At 30.8% G+C, this 23,600-nt stretch overlaps 2 protein-coding genes across 2 annotated transcripts in view; both read left to right on the forward strand.

Moving 5' to 3' along the window:
- The window catches only part of LOC142327807 (uncharacterized), a 102,994-nt gene extending 101,290 nt beyond the window's left edge, over positions 1-1,704 (forward strand). The window contains exon 19 of the mRNA XM_075371144.1: positions 1,386-1,704. Coding sequence (XP_075227259.1) covers positions 1,386-1,517 — 132 coding nt within the window. The 3' untranslated portion in view covers positions 1,518-1,704. The remainder of the gene's footprint in view (positions 1-1,385) is intronic.
- Positions 1-23,600, forward strand: part of LOC142328285 (uncharacterized) — a 198,347-nt gene that overhangs the window by 110,619 nt on the left and 64,128 nt on the right. The window lies entirely within an intron of this gene.

Below are 23,600 nucleotides of genomic sequence, written 5' to 3' on the forward strand. Positions count from 1 at the left end.
ACGAGGATCACACACGAATATCTAATGTCAGGAGGAGACCCACCCCTGTGCACACGATGCAACTGCCGCATGACTGTGCACCATATTCTCATGGACTGCTATGTTATGCAGCGTTGCGTCATCAGTTTAATATATCCAGCAGCATTTGTGATGTCTTGGGCAATGATGGCAGGGTTTTGGAGCGAATGTTTCTCTTTTTGCATAGTACTGGGTTACTGCAAAGGATTTAATATACTTATATATGTTTTTCTGTAAGGAGAGTTTTTTAATAATTTTAACCTTTATTTCCGATTTGATTTTTTAGTTCTATGTGTTTAATTTTACTAACCGGGGTGGGGATTTTTGCACAACCCATCAGAGTTAGGTAAGTTTTTATACTTTCTTTATTCTATTATTTTATCAACTTTGTGATATTAGTTTTGGGTTTTATTTTGCCTTCTTGGCTTGTTTTAGTACATTTTTATTATATGATTAATATTAAAGTTTACACCTTGTATAGCTTATTATTTTGGAGTTATATTACCCTTTTAATAATAACTACCGGGCGATAAACGCCCAAGCGTTTTTCACCCACAAACAACCAAAAAAAAAAAAAAAACTAAACTATATTACTATGATGCAGAGGCCGTACTGGCGTGCATGATTACTCTAACACTAACTCCGACTAACTAGTATAACAGAATGTTCTTAATACTAAAGCTGCCCATAGGCAGCACTGAGTGTCTGATTTTAAACCAAACACTAAAATAAATGTTAATTTCAGATTTAATTAACATAATGATTTGAAACATATTAATAGACAGTAACTGATATTTTACAATACTTTTAGCTGAAGTTTATATTTTTCAAAGTTAAAATTTTTTAACATTAAAAAAGTTAGAAAAATTAAAATTTAGTTTTGAAATTATTATGCTGAGACTTTCTGTAACCATTTTTTTGTCATTTTCTCACAGATAGTTGACAAACATTAACAGTAGAAATAAGGTAATAATAAAATAGAAAATTGGGCCACGGATGACAAATTGCAAGATGGTTTAGTACTACTTAGACTGCTTGAAAACTAATTGACTGCCCAAATGAATTGGGAATTTGCTACTTAAATATTTAGGCAACTAATTATTCAGCATTCCAATAAACAAAAATTTGTCGTCTTCTGAAAACATAACATGTTAAATGTAGGGCGCCATTTTCTAAGATATGACCACCTTGGCTTAAAATGAAGTCTTATGTTGTAAGAAAAATAGAAACGCATATCCTGTCCCTTTCTTTGCAGTGTTATCATCTTACTAGAGTCCCATACTCAACCAGTTAGATTTAAGTTACGGTAGATGTACATAGTAAAAAGAATAACAAGATTGTTATAACTTATACATTTTTTTTTTCAGATGGATCGATTGACAAAAGCAGATGTCCTAGTTAAAGATCTTTATGTAGAAAACGGCCAACTTGTTGCTGAATGTCAAAATCTAGAACAAAGATATACATCTGATAAAGCCACAGTTTCAAGTTTAGCATAGAAGTGGATTTGACCACTGGATAGTTCTAGGGATGTTGATAGATGTTTTTTGTTGTTTTTTTTTTTATTGACTTAAATATATATATATATATATATATATGTATATTATTTAACATGATTAGAAGAAAGCATTTTTGTTTTGTATAGATTTTTTGGTTTATTGCACCAATTTTTTTTTTTCTATGTAATTAAAAATTGTTAAAATTTATGGAACGTTCAATGTAGTGAAGTGATATAATACACGTATATTTGCTGTTTTTTGTTTACTTTATTGCAGTTTCTTAAGTATTTACATACTCATATTTTATGGACTGTTTCATTATGATTTTGCTAATCATAAAATTTAATTTAAGAACTAGTTTTAAAACTATTTTTGTTATATATTATATAGTTTTTATAATTAATTAAATTAATTTTTTACTCACATAGAGTTAGTGCTGATGATACAAAGAATAATGTAAGAATTGTTATATTATTTAATAATTTATTAAGCGATTTTTACTGAATATAGATTCAACATATCACTGTTGTATACTTTGTAATTTAATTAACTAATAATTTTTATGTTTATTTTGCTTCTAATCTGTATTGATTTGTATATAAATTGAACAATGTTATTTTTTTATTGTTTAATGTTTGTTAACTGTTTAATTATAATGTTAAATCTCTTAACTGATGTTCTTCATTGGTAATTTTTTAGTTATGTAAATTTATACATATATTTTACAACATTAAATGTTTTTCATATTCATTAGAAAGTGTAAAAACAATGTTGACAGAAAATCAATTATATATATTTTTCTTTCTGAAAATATAAATAGTAAAAACATATCAAAGATTTATATCTTAGTCAAATATTTCACTATAACTTAGTTATAGGGTCAAAAGTACAGCATGATGTGTATTAGAGATCTAATGTTATTTACAACACTCCACTTCTTCAACCTGAGTTATCAGGAGGACAATTGGAAAAAAAGCTGGTGATTCATACAGATAATATTGTACTTACTCAGTTATTCATTTGAAAAGTATGACACCACACACTTGCAAGATTACAGAACTGGCACGTTACATATAATGCGATCATTATTTTATTTTTCCATTTTCTATTAAATGAAAAGCTTCATTGAAGTTACATTACTTGTTAATTAGTTCTCTTTGCACTTGGTCACTGCTACATCTGAAAGTATGCAGACTCTCGATGTAATGATCAATCTGATGTGATGTAGGATATTTCTCTTTTCATCTAACCTTGTAGAGACCAGCAAGGATGGAATGCTTAATTGTTATAATTCATCTTTGAACCATTTATTCATTTATTTCTGATTTTTATATCATTAAATCTTGTTGTTTTCACATATAATTGCACTACCTTTGCCATTATTGACTAAAAAAACATTTAAATCGTTTTTTAAAGACTTAAAAATTTTTTCTACTCATTCACTCTAATCACAAGCCAGTTATCAACTCTGATTACTTATCTAATTTAAATTTCTTTCAGGCATAAATTATATAATCTATTCAATTTGGAAATCTTTTGAATTTGTCTTTTTTTTATTTTTGAAGAAAACAAGAATCTCTAGGTCTAGTTTTTCTTATACATTTATCTTTTTTTTTCTTCATAGAAATAACAGTTAAGCTTCCAGGTGTTCCAATTTTACAAAACTAAAACACCTTTGCTGCAAACATTAAATATCTTTTTCTTTGAGCAATAAACAACTTAAAAAAAACTTCTGTTACTGTTATTCTCTTGAGATATTCATATACAGGTGAGCAACTTAAAACAGCACTGCCACAGACTAAACACAGTTGTGACATAACATTTTATGAAAGAAATGAAAAATTAAATTAAATTCTGCATTAACTTTTTTACAAAAGATGTTCTAAGTGAGCACTCTGCACAGTGATGCTATTTTGTCTTAAGTGTTCATATTGAGGGATAATTGATGCAAAATGTTGTTGTTAATGCACTCAATTTCTCATTGAATTCATGAATTATTTATTATTATTTTATAGCCTTCAATTCATGAATAATATATGAATAATGATGAATTATATGAATAATTCATGAATAATGATAGACTTTATTCATAAAGTCTATCTTTCAAATTGCCCCAAAAGAAAAAATCATAACTAGACAAAATCTGGGGAACGTGAAGGCTACCTTCCTTTGCTGACAGCTTGTTTTTTTAAAAAGCCTCATGAGCTTTTGCTGGTGAAACTAATGTACAATACACTGCTCTCTTGTTGGAAGAAGCCTTACTTTTTTTACATTCTGAGTATACTCAGTTTGTTAACTGAGCATAGAATGCTTTGAAAATTGTATGGCGCACTCCTGCATTGACAATCTAGTCTAAAAATATTGGCTTTGCTATGCGGTTACCAGAAACAAGACTCATACACCAGTTTTCACATTGTAAAGTGGATGCTCAGATATCAAATGAGGATTTTCAGTCAACTGATATCTGGTTTGTACAAATTTAACATGCCCTTATAAATAAAATAGTGCCTTTGTTTGATGTGAAAAGGAAAATCAGGTCTATATGTCCATCAACAATGCTTTTGTAAATCCACCGCAATAATTAAGACATTTTGCTTTGTTTGTTCCCTTAAGTTGGTACTCAGTTCCCATTTGTTAATCAAATCATGTGTGCTATTCTTTTGTGGGATACTTCAGTCATAACCCAGTATATATAAATAAAATAAAAATCATTCTTTACTTAAAAATATTACATTTATTAATTTCTTGGGTTAACCAATCAACTATACAAACTTATAAATTAAATATACATTTCACTTAGATTTCTCTTTTCTTTATTTTGTGTTTAGTCTCTGGAAATCACCATCAGATATTATTTCAGAGGATGAATGAGGGTGATAAATATGAATGTAAGTGAAGTGTAGTCTTGTACAGTCTCAGGTCGACCATTTCTGAGATGTGTGGTTGTTTGAAACCTAACCACCAAAGAATATCAGTATTCACGATCTAATTAGATTGTGGAATTCTTAAGCTTATAATTAGAATTCTCTAAGCTTCCTCAGCTGACAATACACATCATACAAAATCTACATACTAAGAAATTAACTGGTCCACCCATCCTAGATAACAATATTTTATCCCCATCCTTGTAATAGATCCCCCTCCTCATACCTGACTCATCTTATTCTTAGGTAATTATCTCTTTATATATATATAACCTGATTGCCATTTCCTATGTATTGAAACCTTCAAAATGCACATATTATTTTTAAAAATTACAAACATTAAATATTATTTTTCTTAAAACTAAATTTACAATATAAATATGATTTTTTTTAATTAAATTAACACATATGTTGCTTATGTTCGTTCTATTGTTGACAGCGTTTGTATTTTTCTTGATGTATATCATTTCTAGAGTGGTCCTTTCATATATATTTTGTTCTTTGTCTAATATTTTAGTGCTGTTGAAATCTAACGAGTGTTTGTGTTCTACTGTATGTTTTGTGACCGCTGTCAGTTCCTTTTTTCTATATTTATGGGCTTCTTTTCTTTTTTAAGGTATTGAGATGTTTGTTCAATATACAACGTGTTACAATCTTTACACGGAATGCTGTATACTATGTTGACTAGTTGATTTTTTCTATCGGCAATATAATTATCAGCTTTATTATTTTTATTAGGATGGTTGGCTGATGTATTATTATAGTGTTTATGAATAGTATTTTTAAATATTTTTGTCATAAATAAAATATTTAAAAAAAAATATATATATTTAAAAATACAATTCATAAACACTATAATAATACATCAGCCAACACCAATCTAACAAAAATAATAGGTGTGAGAATTATGTTGCATTACCATATGTTGTAGGTCTGTCAGAAAAGACTAAAAAATTGCTACAAAAGGATTTTGCAATAGCCCAACAAAATTACAGCAATTTGAATAGTATGTTTTCTAAATTAAAATCACTGATGAAAAAAAAAAAATCAACAAGGCAACGTAGTATACACAGCATTCCGTGTAAAGATTGTAACGCGTTGTTTATTGGACAAACATCTCAATACCTTAAAAAAAGAATAGAAGCCCATAAATATAGAAAAAAGGAAGTGACAGCGCTCACAAAACATACAATAGAACATGAACACTTGTTAGATTTCAACAGCACCAAAATATTAGACAAAGAACAAAATACATATAAAAGGATCACCCTAGAAAGATTTACATCAAGAAAAATACAAACACTGTCAACAATAGAATGGATGTAGCCGTATTAAGCAACATATATGTTAATTTAATTTGAAAAATCATATTTATATTGTAAATTTAGTTTTATGGAAAATAATGTTTGTAATTTTTAAGTTTGTAATGTTTGTAAAAATATGTCCATTGTAAAGGTTTTTCAATACCCAGGAAATAACAATTAGGTTATATAAAGAGATAATATTCTAAAGATAAGATGAGTCAGTATGTGTAGGGGGGATCTATTACAACAAGGTGGGGATAAAATATTGTTATCTAGGGATGGGTGGACCATTTAATTTCTTAGTATGTAAGAGAATTTTGTATGATGTATGTGTGAATGTGTATTGTCACCTGAGGAAGCTTATAGAGAATTCTAAGTGAAATGTTGTGTATTTAATTTATAAGTATTGCTTGTTAACCCAAGAAATTAATAAAGGTAATATTTTAAAGTAAAATATGTCTTTATTGTATTTAATTCTATCCAATCAAGAGGAAAATAAACTTAAATAAATATATGTAAGTTAATATTCGCACGCACGTGTGTGTGAAATTATGATAAGTATTATGTATTGTTGTTTTATTATGTTTGTATATTAACCAAGATGAGATAGACCTCTGTAGTTAAAGATCAAACACCCAGCAATGTGGTCATCAAGCATTAAATTACAAATACAATTTTAAGAATCATGAATCAAACATTGATACAGAGAGTAAACTTGTATTTTCTGTCATAATAAATTTTGTTCACAAAAAACTAATTAGTCATGTTTTATGGTAATAAGATTTAAAAAACACAAAGAAACTAAACTCATTTGAGCACAAAGGATGCATATGGTAATAAAATTGTTCAGCAATGAAAGTGTTAATCTATGCATGAATTTTTTATAACTTTTCTTAATATTTTGCATATAAAAAAAAATTATGTGGGTGTAAACCTTATTGTTTGTTATCTAAATTACTTTATCATTCATGTAACTCCCAGGATTAAATATTTTTACTATGTAATTATGTGTAAAATATGATTTTATAAAATATAAAGAAAACATGTTATTACTAACCCCAGATGTTCTTTTATATGTTGTTTATTGTGTTTACACTATTGTACAATTTATAGCACAGTATTTTTTAAAGATTTGTTTGCATATGATATACTCTTGAAACAATTTTCCTAATTCACTAGTTTCAAAGACTTTGCAGTGCTGCACTGTTTCTGATATTTTACATTATGTACACATGTAACATTTTCTTTGTAAATCTTGGTTTTCTTCATAAAAAAACTGTTCTGTATTCTGATATAGAATGATTACCTTTTGTATTCAATGGGGTTAGTTAATAATTTCATATTTATAACTGTTCTCTTTCTCCCACAACTTTTTCTTAAGTCATTCCCTTACATATATTTTTGTCTCGAGGAATAATGTTTAAACTTTTCATTAATTGGCTTAAAAAAGAAGATTTTAGTTTTGCTGATGTGTAAAGAGAGTAAATGCTGCAGAAAACAGTTTTTTTTAAATTAAAAGAATTCTTAATAGCTTAATTAATTGTTGAAGCATTATTTTACTCCCATTAATATTTAAATCACTTTTCTTTTAAAATTAAATAATTTATGTTCATTAAAAACTGACTGTATAATGTAGTTCAGTGCAAGTAAAATTTCCTCAGAATTTTTCCTTCTTAAATTGAACATTCGACACAAGAAGCAATTCTGCAAGTGATTTTTCATCAAAACAGTTTTCACTTTAAATGACCTTTTAATACAGGCAGACACATTACTTTAACACAGACAGGATTAGGATTATTTCTTGACTTCAGAAAGAACCACAGCTGTAAAGGTAAAGAAAACCACTTTCTGTTTTTAATTAAAGTTACTCTATGCAGAAGGTACAGTTACTAAATGCAGAATCACTGCCTGGTGCTAATAATTTTATATCTGCTTCCAAGAAAATATTTGTAGTTGTCAAACAGATGTAAAGGAATACTGAGTTATTTTGATTTTGGCCTTGACAGTTTACACACCATAGTGTCTTTTCAATGTGCTATAGGAAAACATAAATATTGAACACAAGCATATGAGTTAACAGATGCATAAGTTTTTCTTCATAAGATATTCTGTAATGAGTAAATAAACATTAACCTGAAAAAGTCTGGATCCTGATGTTAGAGATAAGTTTATCCTTTCATCTAAATTTTTATGTGTTAGTACAGCTATTATTACTGATAAAACTAGAACTGCAGTAAATAATTTCTTTTCTACTATACATACACGACTCATTTCTTATATGAAATTTTTTTATAAAATGTACTGCAGTAGTATTACAGAATTTAAATTTAAATATAATTGTTTATGAGAGCAAATAGCTATACTAAACATAATATAACAAGCTGACCATTTTGGCAAATTCACTAAGCTAGATTCATCTGATCAAAACTTGTAACTCAGACTATATAGTCTTAATTTCTTTTTCAAATTCATTATTCAGTTTTCTTGGTTCGATTAAAAAAAAGGAATTTTTAATTTTCTCAAGAGTATTTATCCAATCTTCAATATTTATTACGTTCCCTTCAAAGTATTCCTCCTGTGATATTTTACACTTAAGCCAATGTAGCTTCCAGTTTGAATAACACTGATGAAACGCCTGTTTAGGTATCGCCTTAAGCTTGCCTTGTAATTTCACCTTTATCTCATCTACTGTTGAAAAACATTGTCCATTAGTGTCCTTTAAGTTTGGAAAATAAAAAAAAGTCACAGGGAGTCATGTCTGGAGAATAGGGTGTTTGTAACATCACAACAGTATTATGTTTTGCAATTGTTGAATAATTAAAGCTGTGTGTGCTGATGTGTTGTCGTGGTGCAAAATCCATGGATTGTCTCTCCAAAGTTTGGGTTGTTTTCTCTGGGTTGCCTCGTGTGAATTGCATAAAACTTCTAGGTAGTACTTCTTATTGACTGTACGATCTTGCAGTATGAATTTGTGATAAGCCTTCCATTGTAATCAAAGAAAATGGTTAGAAGGTTTTTCACATTTGACCAGTCTTGACTCCTTAGAAAATAAAAAAAATCAACTCACTTTGTCAATTGACAAGATACAGTGTGCGCAGTTTAAACATTCTTGTTATTTTTTTTTTATCAGAATTCATAACTATCCTGAGGTAGATTTTCAACATTGATACATCCCTTGCCAAACAATCTAAGAGAATCCACTTATTTTTACATTTATTTCTGCTTCATTATCAACTTTGATATTTTTTAATATTTGTAATTACTAACAAGAACATTTTTATGAATGTTAGATAAACTAGCTATTGTTCCATCTTTTTACATTATAGATTTTTTTGCGATTCAGTTAATCAAAATTTTTATATAATATCTTCCTATTACTACGCATTTATTATTACTTTCTGATTTAGTGTATTTAAAGCAATAATTATAATGTAGATTTTCTTTTTATAAATATAATTTCATCATTGTATATTTAATAAAACTTTGCCGATGAAGGTTACTCATAATAATCCTCTGTATTCATTCTGTTCAAATGTCCTATTATATAATTAAGATGAAAATTTTGCCTTAATAATTATAAGATACATTTAAATATTAAGATCTATTATAGTTTATGTTTAGTACAATGTTAAATTGTATATAATTATATTAATTTTTTTTTAAGTATTGTTATACATTTATATATATATAATATATATATTTGACTGATAATCACCATCTACATTAAGTATTTGTATTTCCATAAGAAAAATATTCTAGTCATTTCATTAGAAAAAATTTCTTTATCATTCAAGTTTTAATCTATTTTATTATTTTTAACTCAGTTTGTAAATGGATATTGTCTGTCCATTCTACTTTTATATAGTAGCAAATTAACATAAGATTTATATATTATTATTTAGTCATATTTTTTTAGCAATCATTAATCATAATTATTTTCTGTCTAAACTCCGTTTTTTTTTTCTGTTGGAAAATAGGGGTATTTAAACTTAATGTTTACATAATTATACAATTAAATAATTTGTTATATTTTTATTTTTTTTATTATTATTGTTATATTTAAATTTTCAATATTCATATAGCTTTAGCTGTATGCTAAAAGAGATGTTATTAAGATTGTTTTTATTGAAAAGATTAATATAGTTATTTTTTTTGCTATATTATAATAATTAAGTTGAAATAATTATCATTTTTATAATTTACTGCCAGATGGGTTTTTAAAAAAAGGCCTTCTTAGCCCTGCAAATTGTATAAATGCTTTCTCTCTAAATATTTGAAAATCATCTAATTCAAATTCATAATATTTACAAAGATATAATAACAGTATACAAATTTTACAAACAGCAAATAAGGGCATAAACTTAATACTATTGAACAGTATGGAATTTACAGACACAATACTGATTGATTTTACTATTTTCCCGTATGGTAAGTACACTTTCTAACCACTTTGTAAAATGAGTGTCACTAACAGCAGTGCCATCTGCCACACCACTGAAAAAGGAACTGCATCATAGTTTTGAAAAGATATTTCCAAAAGGTAATATCTAGAAATCCAGTGAAATTAATATTTTATCAGTATTTTTTTTTTTTAACAGTTCAGGGATTAACCATACTAGATATATTTTATGATGACAGCTGCTCGATATTATCTCCAGTACCATACTATTATTTAATTCTAATTAACTACAAATCCTAGCCTGCTGATCCAGAAGTAACAAGCACATATTATATACTCATTACATGAATAAGGGACCAAACTTCCCAACTCAAACAAGCTATACTACATACCTGGATTTTTGCAGTGTAATATATATATATATATATATATATATATATATATGTAATTCAAATTCATGAGGTCAATCTTTTTTTCTTTAAAGTATCCATTAAATTGTTTTATTTTCAAATCAATGCAGACTATTATGTAAAATTATATTGTAATTATTGAAACAGTGTAATTTATCTTTAAACTAGTCACTTAAATATTGTAAAAGGGTAATGTTTAATACAATATACTTCATTAATATCTTACTTGATACTTCATTAATGCCAAATATAAGGTAAGAAGCTTTGAAAGTAGCCTGTTAGTGTAAATTATATCATATTTTAATTACACTGGGATAGAGTAATTTTTAGGAATTGTATTATCTCTAATTAACTATTTCTGTTTATTAAAATTATCAGTTATAGATTTTCCCTCTTCGATTCTAGTATTTCATAAAAATTACTGTATGTGGATAAAATTATGGTTAAATTAAATGGAAAGTAACAAAATGCAAAATGGACAAGTAACTTCTTTAACTTTGTAAGGAATCTTCAATTTTTAACATAAAATAATAATAAAAACATTGATTATTTCTAATTTTACAAATTAATATCAAGAAAAACAAAATTTTTGAAAAAATTGTTCAATTAGTCATTACTTATGATAAATGTAAACAGCTATTTTTAAAGTTTTGTATCATCAATTTTTCAGTAAATGTTAATTTTTTTTGTTTTTAAATACTTTCTTTAAAAAATGGTTCTAATTTTTTTATAGGACATCATTAAATTATTCAATAAATTACAAGCAATATGGTTAAATTAAATGGAAAGTAACAAAATGCAAAACTGGACAAGTAGATTCTTTAACTTGGTAAAGAATCTTTGTTTTTTAACATAATATAATAAAAATAGATTGCTCGTATATGATCTGAGAGGTAAAGGAGAAGGAGTTTTAAGCACAAATGGCCCATGGCTGTAAGAGGGGGTAAATAAAAATGTTGGATTTAAAGTATTAGCATTAATTTAAAGTTTAATATGAAGTATTTTGAACACTATTCAGATTATATACGTATATGTTAAACTACCTTTTAAACATATGCTTTTTAAGATTCTTTTTAAACTGAGTTTATTCAGAATTTTTCTTTCATTATAGTAGCATGATCTCTGGTTCGTGCCCACTGACTATCTGGATGTGAACCATCCATAATGATATGCTGATGTTCGGCTTAATGCCAGAAATGACACAGAATCACCAAGAGTGGCATAAAAATATCAGAAAGGCTGAATTTCCTTCCCCCCCTTGTTTAAAAGGTATTTGTATTTTTTCATTCAGTTTTAACTCCTTTCTCTTAATAACAGTTCAAAGCTAAACTTTTTTTTTTAAGTTTTTCTTAATTTTCATATAGAGTTATTTGTTTATTCTTTTTAAAACAGTAAAAAATGTATACTTTTTATAAAAATCCAAGTAATGTTTTTACTTGTGTTATTTATGAAAATAAGTAAATTTGTTTATTTTTTTATAATGATTACACAATTTTCTTTTTATAAAAACACCTATTATTGTGATGTCAAGATAATTTTGTATAAAATATATTGCACAATGTTATTTTCATATGCAGTAGATTTTTATAAAAATATTTTTTTTTAAATTATAAATAGTATTTGTATTGTAACTAAATTGAGATATTTATGGAATTACACATAAATATATTTTTCTCTCAATCATTTTTTTTGTTTTTCTTTTACCTTTTCTGTATATGATGTAATATGAATATATAAATAATTATGGTAAGTTTTGCAAATAATAATAAATTTGGGAGACAAATAATTTTTACGATTACTAATAATTGTTAATTGCAATAAATGTACATATCAAACATTTTGAAAGACCTTTCTTCTTGCTCGCTCTGTAGTTTACATGATGTCTAAATATTTCATCTAATCATGATTGAAAAATATATGAAAAATCATATTTTATTTAAAAAATTGTCTAATAAATTTTTATTAGAATTAAATAAATTTTTATTTTCTAATAGAATTGCTTATGCCTCCCAGAGGCATAAGCAATTCTAGTATAACACATCAAGTGAATCTGTAAAGAGACTTAAAGCATGTAGTAATAAAACATTATACAAATCATTTCAGTAGAAAGAAAAAGTTAAAATAAGTAAAGAATTTTAGTCAACTATGTTTATTTATGAAGTTCAGAATCTATTCCTGAAGGTTAACTAGAAGTTAACTAGGAATGAATTAGGGGAAAAAATAATTAAAAATCATGTTTTCTGAATAAGAATAAAATTATAAATAATTGTTTAAGTAATCCCAAATGAAACCATAAATTTAAAGAAACAGCATTAACTAAACCTTTGACTCAATTTGCCACCACAGTCTAATTCATACTCCTTTTAAGCTGAATGAGATAAAAATTTATCTCTAGAAAGATTGGGATAGCATGAACCTTACTCCAATCAAACACATATCCATTGCCATGAACAATATTTAAGGAGTAGATAACTGTTTAATGTTCTTATGATAGAAAACTTTCACAAAAAGATTTTTAATAAATTTAAAATTTAGAAAACTGTTAGATATTGATGCCTTATTGTTTTTCAGCAAAGAAATTTATGCATTTTTTTAATAAACAAAGCAGTCTATTTAAACCTAATGCTTGATTAAGTTTCACACCATAAAATAGAAATATATCTACATACTGCTACTTGCAGTCAAATTCATGCAGCATATTCTTGTTCTTGCTTAACAAATCTACAATCAAACTTGTTGAATAGTAATTTAAAATTAATGGGAAAAAGGGGAATCTAAATTTCATGGTAGACCCAAATTGAAAAATTATTACTACTGAAAAGATATAGATCCTAGAAAAAAGTAAAACTTCCACAAGAAATTTGTGCAGACTTATAAATATTCTGTTCAAAATCCCCATTAAACTATAATAGTGAATTTAATATCTGACCTGGAGCATTTTTGAAATTCCATACAGTTGTAAAAGGTAGTAGATTTATAACAAAATTAAATCTAATTTACATCTGGACTTTCAATAATTACAGACAGATGTTCCAGTGACCCTCTTACCACAACAATGGACACAAAAAAGAGATTGTGATTAGTTTATTATATGCAATCTAATTTGAATGCTAGAATTTCCATTACAGAATAATTTTTCTATTTTATTAAATCCTAGATTTCAAATAATTGTAGAATTGTTAAAGAACAAAACTTAAAACTAATATATCTATCTATTCTACAAAAATGTAATAAATAACTACTGCTGCTATTCCACCAAATCTAATACTTTTCTTTTCTCCAAGGTACGATACAACTAATCAGCAGTTGCTATTACAATTATACCTACTAGTAGAGACATCTGAGAAACAACAAACAGACTAAATATTATTATAAAACAAAATCACTTTGCATCTTAAAGCATTTTACACACTACCGTAATACCTACATATGGCATATCATTTCCAACATGATAGCAGAAACTTTTTTGTAATAAATAGAACAAACACACATAGCCATCAACAAACATACTGACACAAATACGTTTATTTATTCATGCACAAAGTAACAGACCAGTTACATGACGTTGCCACATACATGCTGAACTTCATATCGGTCAACGCAACGCTAGCAGCTCAGATGTCAGCGAGAGTATATGTACGCACCTGCACAAGTGTCATCCCCACTTAGTAGTTGCAGTTCTCCCAGGGCTGCGGCCTCACCACTCACAGACTCCAATAATAGAGTGAATCTTCAATTTGTCTTCAATCACTGCCTGGAGAAGAAGCTGAAGAAAGAAGAAGTTCCCTGGCCAGTTCAACGTGGGACCTCCTGACGTATGCCAACAAATTTTGGATCGCCAAAATTTTTCAAGGGTCAGAGGTCAACATGGCAGTTGAATGTAAGGTTTTTATACTACTAAAATAGTAGTTGTTGATGGCGTAGCAACTTGTTAAATTGCCTTAAACTGATGGAAACTAAGAATAAATTTCCAGTGATTTTCAAAAAATATCTGAAAAATTTAGTTTTGATGCTCAAAAATGCAGCAAAGGATCAGGACATTTAAATTAAAATATGTTAGTAAATTTGAGTAAGCTGTCTTTAATTCTTGTATTATGATAATGAAAATTTTTATTCTTAATTATCACAAAAAATAGCCAAAATAGTTTCATTTATATATAAAAATGAATCTATCAATAAACCTAGTTACACAACGTGCCAACATGAATTTTGTATAATTATTGTCCCATATCTAAGAGCACTGATGAATGGTAAAATTCTATATTTATACAAGATTTGATTTTCATTCCTTTTATCTCCACTCAAAGTAAAACTACACAAACATTTAAAAAAAAAAACATTTATAATAAATAAAATTATAATGAAATATAATTATTTTTTTAAATATAAATGGTATTACAATATTAATAATACTTAAAATGTTACATGAAATGTTTTTGATGAGACAGAAACTGAGCTAAATTGGGCTGATGGTTATAGAACAATAATTGATTTATACAAATTAAATAAATCTTAAAGATTTAATTTTCTTTAATATAGTGTAGTTTCCTTATTATACTGTGCTCAGCAGAAACACTATCCTTTGGTGAACTAATAGCTGTATTACAATGTAGACTGCTGCAAAGGTTATTAATTATTTATATAACTGATGATTAATGAATAAAAGATTGTTTATATGGAACACAAGAATGGTGGGGGATTCAATATTTTTCCCTACAGATCGCAGAGCCTGGACAATTTCCCTTGCTGCTGTATCTTTCTATTATCGGGTGGGTTTCGTCAATTATTTAGTGGCAGTTATAAATTTTAAGTGTTATTTATGGACAGAGTTGGTAATTTGCTCTCCTATCAATATGGACCAGCGTGGAATTTATTTACTGGTTCTGATCGTGGGAGACTAAGCTTTTGAACCTAATAATCCTGGCTTGATTCAGTCCATCCGCTGAAGTCCTTTGGTACCAGCACCTATGGGCTAGCAGGAATGAGCCATAGTTATTTGGAGGGAGAAATGCAGCCTGTTCTCCAGAGGGAGTCGCATATGCTGACTAAATGAGATTGTGGTCTCTTCGTGGGACAGTGTGGGGTGTTGTCTAGCCTTTTATAGTTTTAACAAAATTTAATTGTGAAAACGGTCATTTTCGCGCGGTTTCCATTTATAGCTTACACGATACACGGGCTCCTAAGCCTGGTTTGTCATTTTTTGACTCTCTTACCGCCTCTTCACGGTGGTTCGTTTAATACGGCAAGCGGCCGTTTTCTTATACCCTGTGGAGTACGGTCCTCTCGGCAGATTTCCCGGAGATGGCCGTGTTCAGACACGGCCGCTCTCCCCAACAGTCTGCGTGCCTGCACCACGCCCACCTTGGATACGGTGTGTAGTCCCGCATCGTAGCGAAGAGTGACGTTTCTGACGAACCACGGTGTTCCAAATATCGTCCGCAACGCTATGTTTTGGACGGCTTCTAATTTCTTTTGCAGTGTGGAGTTCAACAAAGCTCCCCTAGCCGGGTAAGCATATATTAGAATCGGCAGGACGTATAGCCGAAAAATGAGCAATTTGGTCGCCAGTGGATATGGGCTGGCACTGTTCAGTACTGGGTATAGTGAGGCCCTGACGGCCTTTCCCCTTTGGGTCACATGTTTAACATGTTCTCCTAAGGTGAGCCGTTTATCCAGGACTACTCTCAGGTACTTGACTGTTTTCCCAAAGGGGATTTTCTCTCCTGAGATTTCCAGCTACCTGGCTGGAGCATGTGTCTTGTATATGAACATCACTGTCACCGATTTTTCACCGTTGACCTTGCTTCTCCACATATCGAGCCACGGCTCTACTAGATCCAATTGCCGTTGGAGTCTCTCGATCGCGTAATCTACACTTCCGGATTCATAATAATATGCCGTGTCGTCTGCTTATAGAGCTGTTTTGACTCCTTCCGACAGCGGCATATCGTTGACGTAGGCCGTGTACAAGAATGGCGAAAGCACTGCTCGTTGGCGGCAGTCTATGGTTGAGGAGATTGTTTTCCCTACGCGTACAACAAATTGTCGGTCTAGTAAATAAGACCGTATCAATCTGACATAGCGACAGGGAATCGTCGTATGTGCGAATTTATACAGCAAGCCGCTATGCCAAATTTTGTCAAAGGCTTTAGCTACATCTAGAGAAATGGTTGCAGGTACCGCTTTTCTTTTTAGGCCTCCGACAAGACTATTATTTTAACCAGTTTGAGGGTCGTCGATTGGCTCTCCCTGAACCCAAATTGCTCAGGCCGTACTCCTTTTCCCAAATGTCGCCTAAGTCTTTCCAGGAAAATCCTTTCGAATAACTTTAACAACACTGGTAATAAGGAAATCGGCCTGTAATTCTAGGGAAAGAGCAGACTTTTCCCAGGTTTGGGTAGGCATACAACCTTTGCAGTTTTTCAGCAATTCGGAAAATATCCAACGTACAAAATTGACGTGAATATTGTGGTTATGGTCGCTATAAGAGCGGGTGAAACATTCCGAAATGTGCGGGCACCGATCCCATCAACATCTGGAGCCTTGTCGGGGCTTGTGGCTTTGATTGTAGCGGAAACCTCCGCCTCAGTGACTTGGTCTATTTCTGGTGGGGGGTCCTCCACCTGTGCTAAATAATCTATGAGGAAGGACTCTACCTCGGTTGTGTGGTCGTCCTTCGAGGCGGGAGTGGGGTTTGGAGTAAATTGGTTCTTCAGGATGTCGGCGAAAACCTCCGCCCTATCCGTCTCCGAATATGCCAGAAGGATTTGTTGCCTCACAAACGGGTGGTGGGACTTCTTTCTTTCTCGTAGTTTTTTGTTTAGCCTGAACACCAAGGAGTGGTCGTCTGAGACCGAGGCGAGGTATTCATTCCGCGAATCCTCTCGATGTTGTACCAGCAGCTGTTTCACTCTGTCCGTTTGAATATAAAAAGCCCTTTTATCATCGGGGGACAGAGTGATTCGGTATCTCCTCCTCAGTCGGCGCTTTTCTGCTATAGCATCATAGACGTGAGGTGTGAGATTATTACGGATAGGCCTCGTGGTCTTTTCCGTAGAGCTGTTGGACAGAGTCTCGGTCATTGACGATATGACGCGTTCGACCGTGTCGTCGATTTCCTTCGGTGTGGTCAGGAGTTCAGGATGCGCTGGCCTGTAATTCCGTAGGAGAGTTTCATAGAACCTTTTCCAATTCATTGACCTTCGGAGTATAGTCGGGAGGTCTCGGCCGCCCCCTGCTTGGTCCAACTCCAATAAGACAGGAGAATGGTCCAAGCTGAGGTCTTGTATCGTTTCAATCATGACCGGAGTTGTTACCGCCTTCATAATTGCGATGTCGAATACATGAGGTCTTGATCTGCCCGTTCGATGAACGAAGGTGGGCACCTCGGGGCCTATGACGACTAACCGGTGTGCTCGTCAGTATAGCAACCTGCCATTTGCAATTCTCAGATTGTTATTCCAAGACTCGTGCTTAGCGTTGAAGTCACCCATGAGTATCATGGGCCCATCCCAATTTTCTAGCACGGCATCTAGATCTGCGTCGGGTACCGCTGAGTTTGGTTTATTATAAGCCGAAATCAGCCGATACACCGTGCTTAGATGCTCCACATGTACACAAGTCTGCTCCATCACGTTAGTGTGGAGGTCGACCCGCGTGTGTATATGGCGTCTGTGGACTAAAGTTGTGGTTCCGCCGCTGGCAGGACGTCCGGGTCGTATTGGCCTATCCGTTCTATACGTAAAGTAATTCCGAATGGTCAGTTGTTTGTTCGCGTTCAGACACGTCTTAGACAATCACGTCGATTAGTAGATTCTCAGCCAGACGGCAAAGTTCTGCCGTCTTGCCTACTACTGAATTGGCGTTCCACTGTAGCAGTCTGAGAGTTTGCCTAACCGTTTCCCTTCCGTCCCTTGTCGTTAGCTTTTTAACTGAAATTGTCTCGTAACTGAGCGAGGTCAGCTCCTCTTTTACTTCTTCGGGATGCCACGGATAACCACTTTGAGGTCGCTATCTTTTGGGAGCTGAAAGGAGTGAATGGCGACTCCCTTGGAATTCAGAAAACTCTACACTTCTCTGAAGTCGCCTTCGCTGCTTAGCTGCAGCCTTACAAAGAGCCTGGTACTTTTGGCTGACAGGCGCCCTCTTATAATGGCGGAGATTGCTCTCGCCAGCGTTGGCAACTCCTTAAGGCAGTCCAACATGTTTGTTTATAACACCAACAAACACTCCCTTGGTAGTATAAACAATACAGTCAAATAAATCATAAAAACTGTTTATGAAGCCAACAAACTCAAGAAAGCTTAAAGACTAAAATATAGGTTTAGCACCTATAGTGTAAAAATTATGTTTGTCTGACTATTGTTACCATCTTTATTTCTTTCTACTGAGAAATTTAATATCTAAAAAAGATATTTCTATATATTTATGTATATATATTACTTTACTGAAATTAATCTTTTTTAAGATTTGAATTGTAACAAATTGTTACAGGCTAAAGATATTAATGGGTTAATTAAATGAAAGAGTTGGGACTAGAAAGAGAATCTTGTAAAGCTGCATGAAACCAGTCAAATGATTGAATTCATATTATTCAAGTAGGCAAGTTTTAGAATATTTAAAACAAATTGTTACAGGCTAAAGATATAAATGGGTTAATTAAATGAAATAGTTGGGACTAGAAAGAGAATCTTGTAAAGCTGCATGAAACCAGTCAAATGATTGAATTCATATTATTCAAGTAGGCAAGTTTTAGAATATTTAAAACAAATTGTTACAGGCTAAAGATATAAAGGGGTAAAATAAATGAAAGAGTTGGGACTAGAAAGAGAATCTTGTAAAGCTGCATGAAACCAGTCAAATGATTGAATTCATATTATTCTAGTAGGCAAGTTTAAGAATATTTAAAACTAATTGTTACAGGCTAAAGATAAAATGGGTTAATTAAATGAAAGAGTTGGGACTAGAAAGAGAATCTTGTAAAGCTGCATGAAACCAGTCAAATGATTGAATTCATATTATTCTAGTAGGCAAGTTTAAGAATATTTAAAACAAATTGTTACAGGCTAAAGATAAAATGGGTTAATTAAATGAAAGAGTTGGGACTAGAAAGAGAATCTTGTAAAGCTGCATGAAACCAGTCAAATGATTGAATTCATATTATTCTAGTAGGCAAGTTTAAGAATATTTAAAACTAATTGTTACAGGCTAAAGATAAAATGGGTTAATTAAATGAAAGAGTTGGGACTAGAAAGAGAATCTTGTAAAGCTGCATGAAACCAGTCAAATGATTGAATTCATATTATTCAAGTAGGCAAGTTTTAGCATATTAAAAACAAATTGTTACAGGCTAAAGATATAAATGGGTTAATTAAATGAAAGAGTTGGAACTAGAAAGAGAATCTTGTAAAGCTGCATGAAACCAGTCAAAAGATTAAATTCATATTATTCAAGTAGGCAAGTTTTAGAATATTTAAAACAAATTGTTACAGGCTAAAGATATAAATGGGTTAATTAAATGAAAGAGTTGGGACTAGAAAGAGAATCTTGTAAAGCTGCATGAAACCAGTCAAATGATTGAATTCATATTATTCAAGTAGGCAAGTTTTAGAATATTTAAAACAAATTGTTACAGGCTAAAGATAAAATGGGTTAATTAAATAAAAGAGTTGGGACTAGAAAGAGAATCTTGTAAAGCTGCATGAAACCAGTCAAATGATTGAATTCATATTATTCAAGTAAGCAAGTTTTTGAATATTTAAAACAAATTGTTACAGGCTAAACATATAAATGGGTTAATTAAATGAAAGAACTGGCATTAGTAAGAGAATCTTGTAAAGCTGCATGAAACCAGTCAAATGATTGAATTCATATTATTCAAGAAGGCAAGTTTTAGAATATTTAAAACAAATTGTTACAGGCTAAAGATATAAATGGGTTAATTAAATGAAAGAACTGGCATTAGTAAGAGAATCTTGTAAAGCTGCATGAAACCAGTCAAATGATTGAATTCATATTATTCAAGTAGGCAAGTTTTTGAATATTTAAAACAAATTGTTACAGGCTAAAGATATAAATGGGTTAATTAAATGAAAGAGTTGGGACTAGAAAGAGAATCTTGTAAAGCTGCATGAAACCAGTCAAATGATTGAATTCATATTATTCAAGTAGGCAAGTTTTAGAATATTTAAAACAAATTGTTACAGGCTAAAGATATAAATGGGTTAATATAACTGGGTTAAATTATTTTACATTTACAGATATATGTGCATGCAGTGTTTAGTATTAGTACTTATTTATTTCAAAATAATGAAGTCCTTTGTTAAAGTCTAAAACTTGGTTATGTTACATATTAATATAAAGCAAATATGAATCACGTAATATAAAAGTTATTATGAAGGCAGTTTTTACATTTCTCTAAGTCTTCTTCCAAGTAACTAGTACTGCTTATTTGGAAGCTGTCATATAGTTAAAAACGTAATTTTAACAACAATCTGGACCAATGTATTCAATTATGTGGAACGACAAGAAAGAGCAATATCGACATTATTCAGCGGTTCCAAAACATTCACTACTATATAACAAATGCGCCATGGTTCGTCAATGTTGTTGAACTATGAACAGTAATAAGAACTACCTTGCTGGATAACGGTAACGGTTCGCCGGTTAAAACGGCATCACGTTTTGGACCTAGATTATAAAGTTTGACATCTTATCATTTTTCTGCTTGTCTTATATAAAATTTACTTAATATCTTTTTTATATATCTCAACAAATTTATTTATCATTAATGTCAATTTTGTATTTCATATTTCTCTTGCCTTGTTGAATTGTGTTGCTGCAAACTGTTTCTTTTAATGTCAGTTTTATGGTTATCCCATTTACTTAAGTTTTTTTTTTATTTGTAAAAAAAAACTTTAACTTTACAATAAAACTTTTTTTATTGTAAATAAAAACTTAATAAAAAAAATTTCGTATTTAGTACTGTTATTAATTCAATCTTTGAGATTTGATAATGCGATGCGATGGTAATTTATGTTTATAACTCTGATAATGTATTTTGTCGATTGAAGCACAAAAACTTCACTCACCCACCTAGAAAATCACAGTACAAAAATACTTCTATTAAATCATAGTTATGTTTTAAACATCTTACTTGTATTGATGAATGAAATTGGAAAATAAATTCATTTTATTTTTATTTCACTCACAGAAACTGAACCTTCAAATTATTATTACACCAAAAAAATGACATGTCTGTTTAAAGTTTATTGTCTCCACCTACTAATAAATTTATAACTTCATGTGCAACACCATGTTCAAAGTTCAACAAAGACTATGTTAATTTTTTCTAACATTCAGATCGTCAATAAATCTCAAGTTATATGGAAACATCATTAGAAACGTTTACTTGTAATATAAAATTATACATGATGTATGTATACACATGTTCTGATTTATATGATACATATCTACACTATTTTAAAAAGAGGAAGAAAAATCTTGTTTGTTCGGGATAAACAAAAAACTACACGGAACAAAATTATTATCCATGTTTCATGGCATAACTGAGAAGGTTTTTAGATAAATTTCATCTGAAAAAAATTTATATATAAAATTTATATATACGTAGTAGTGATTTGACAGTTGAAGCCCAAAATTTAATGAACTGTGAGTCTTTGATCACTGTATGAGCTGAATGAATAATATTACAAAAATAATACAATTAAATTTACTTTAAATAAAGTAAAAATATTTCTGTTAAAACAATAATGAGCATTCCTTAGGGACTGTGTGTGTAGTTACACAAATCATCACCATCAACTGGTAACAAATGGGATACCCCTAGGAAGCTGCTCTTAAAATATCTCTGCAAACAATTGTCTGAGTTTCAAACCAACGACCGCAGAGTTCTAGCTTCCTTGAAGGTTAAAATATTTAAAAAATTCATTTCTTCACCCTCCCCACAAAAAGAATAAAGTTGTGAATTAAAGATATTCATTAAGGATAAAATAGATTAATCCTTTTACTTCATTATTTACTTCTGCCACCATGGCAAATCAATAAGTTATTAATTTTTCTATGTCAAAGTACTGAGTACTTTGGTTATCACAATTATTTTATCTTTTGTCATTATTTTTCTTCAGGTTTCTGTAAATCATGAATAGTATAATTATTAGTCTCATAACCATGAGAATAACATACAGTGCGGAGATGGAGCCCTCTGGTAGATGGGAATGGTGACCAAAGCAAGATATGCAGTATCCAAGACGCCATTCCTCCTGGAAAATTGTGAATGGCAAGCTCTGCATTCATGAGGTAGACCCCTGAGTGGCTCAGGGATTTGCCTGGGCTGACCTGAATCCCACAATTCCAGGTTCTGGCTAGAGGGATGGACCAGCTAGTATATATATACAGGATGTCCCATATAAAACGCAACCCATCAATCACTCATCCATGAAATTTCAAAAGTCAAGCTTACTCCCCTACTCGTTACTGAAATGGACTTGTCCAACATCTGAACATTGCGGCAACGCAGTAGAACACTAACGATAGTAACAACAATGCAATCATAACGTTCAGTGTATTGCTAGAGACAAGATGGTGTTTTCGCTAGATGAACGTGTTTTCATTGTTGAGTTGTACTTCAGTACGAAATCAGTGGTTGCAGTGCAAGATTTGTTTTGTCATAAGTACCCAGATAAACCAGCTCCTAACAAAACATCAGTATTAAGATGTTGCAAAATTTAGAGAGACTGATTCTGTTAATAACAAGGAACACAAAAGATCTGCCTCAGTGTTGAATACAGATACAGTCACTGAAATCAAAGACCGATTACTCGCCTCGCCAAATAAATCGATCAGACGTTTGTCTGCTGAAATTAATTTGTCTAAATCAACTGTTCATCGAGCAACCAAACAATTACAATTACGACCTTATCGCATTCAAACGGTTCATCGACTTCTTGAGCCCGACAAAGAAAAACGGCTACAATATTGTCAATGGTTCCGTCGATATCTGCATGAGGGAATTAATGTTATGGATT

Source organism: Lycorma delicatula, chromosome 7, assembly GCF_047948215.1.
Source record: "Lycorma delicatula isolate Av1 chromosome 7, ASM4794821v1, whole genome shotgun sequence".
NCBI lineage: Eukaryota > Metazoa > Arthropoda > Insecta > Hemiptera > Fulgoridae > Lycorma > Lycorma delicatula.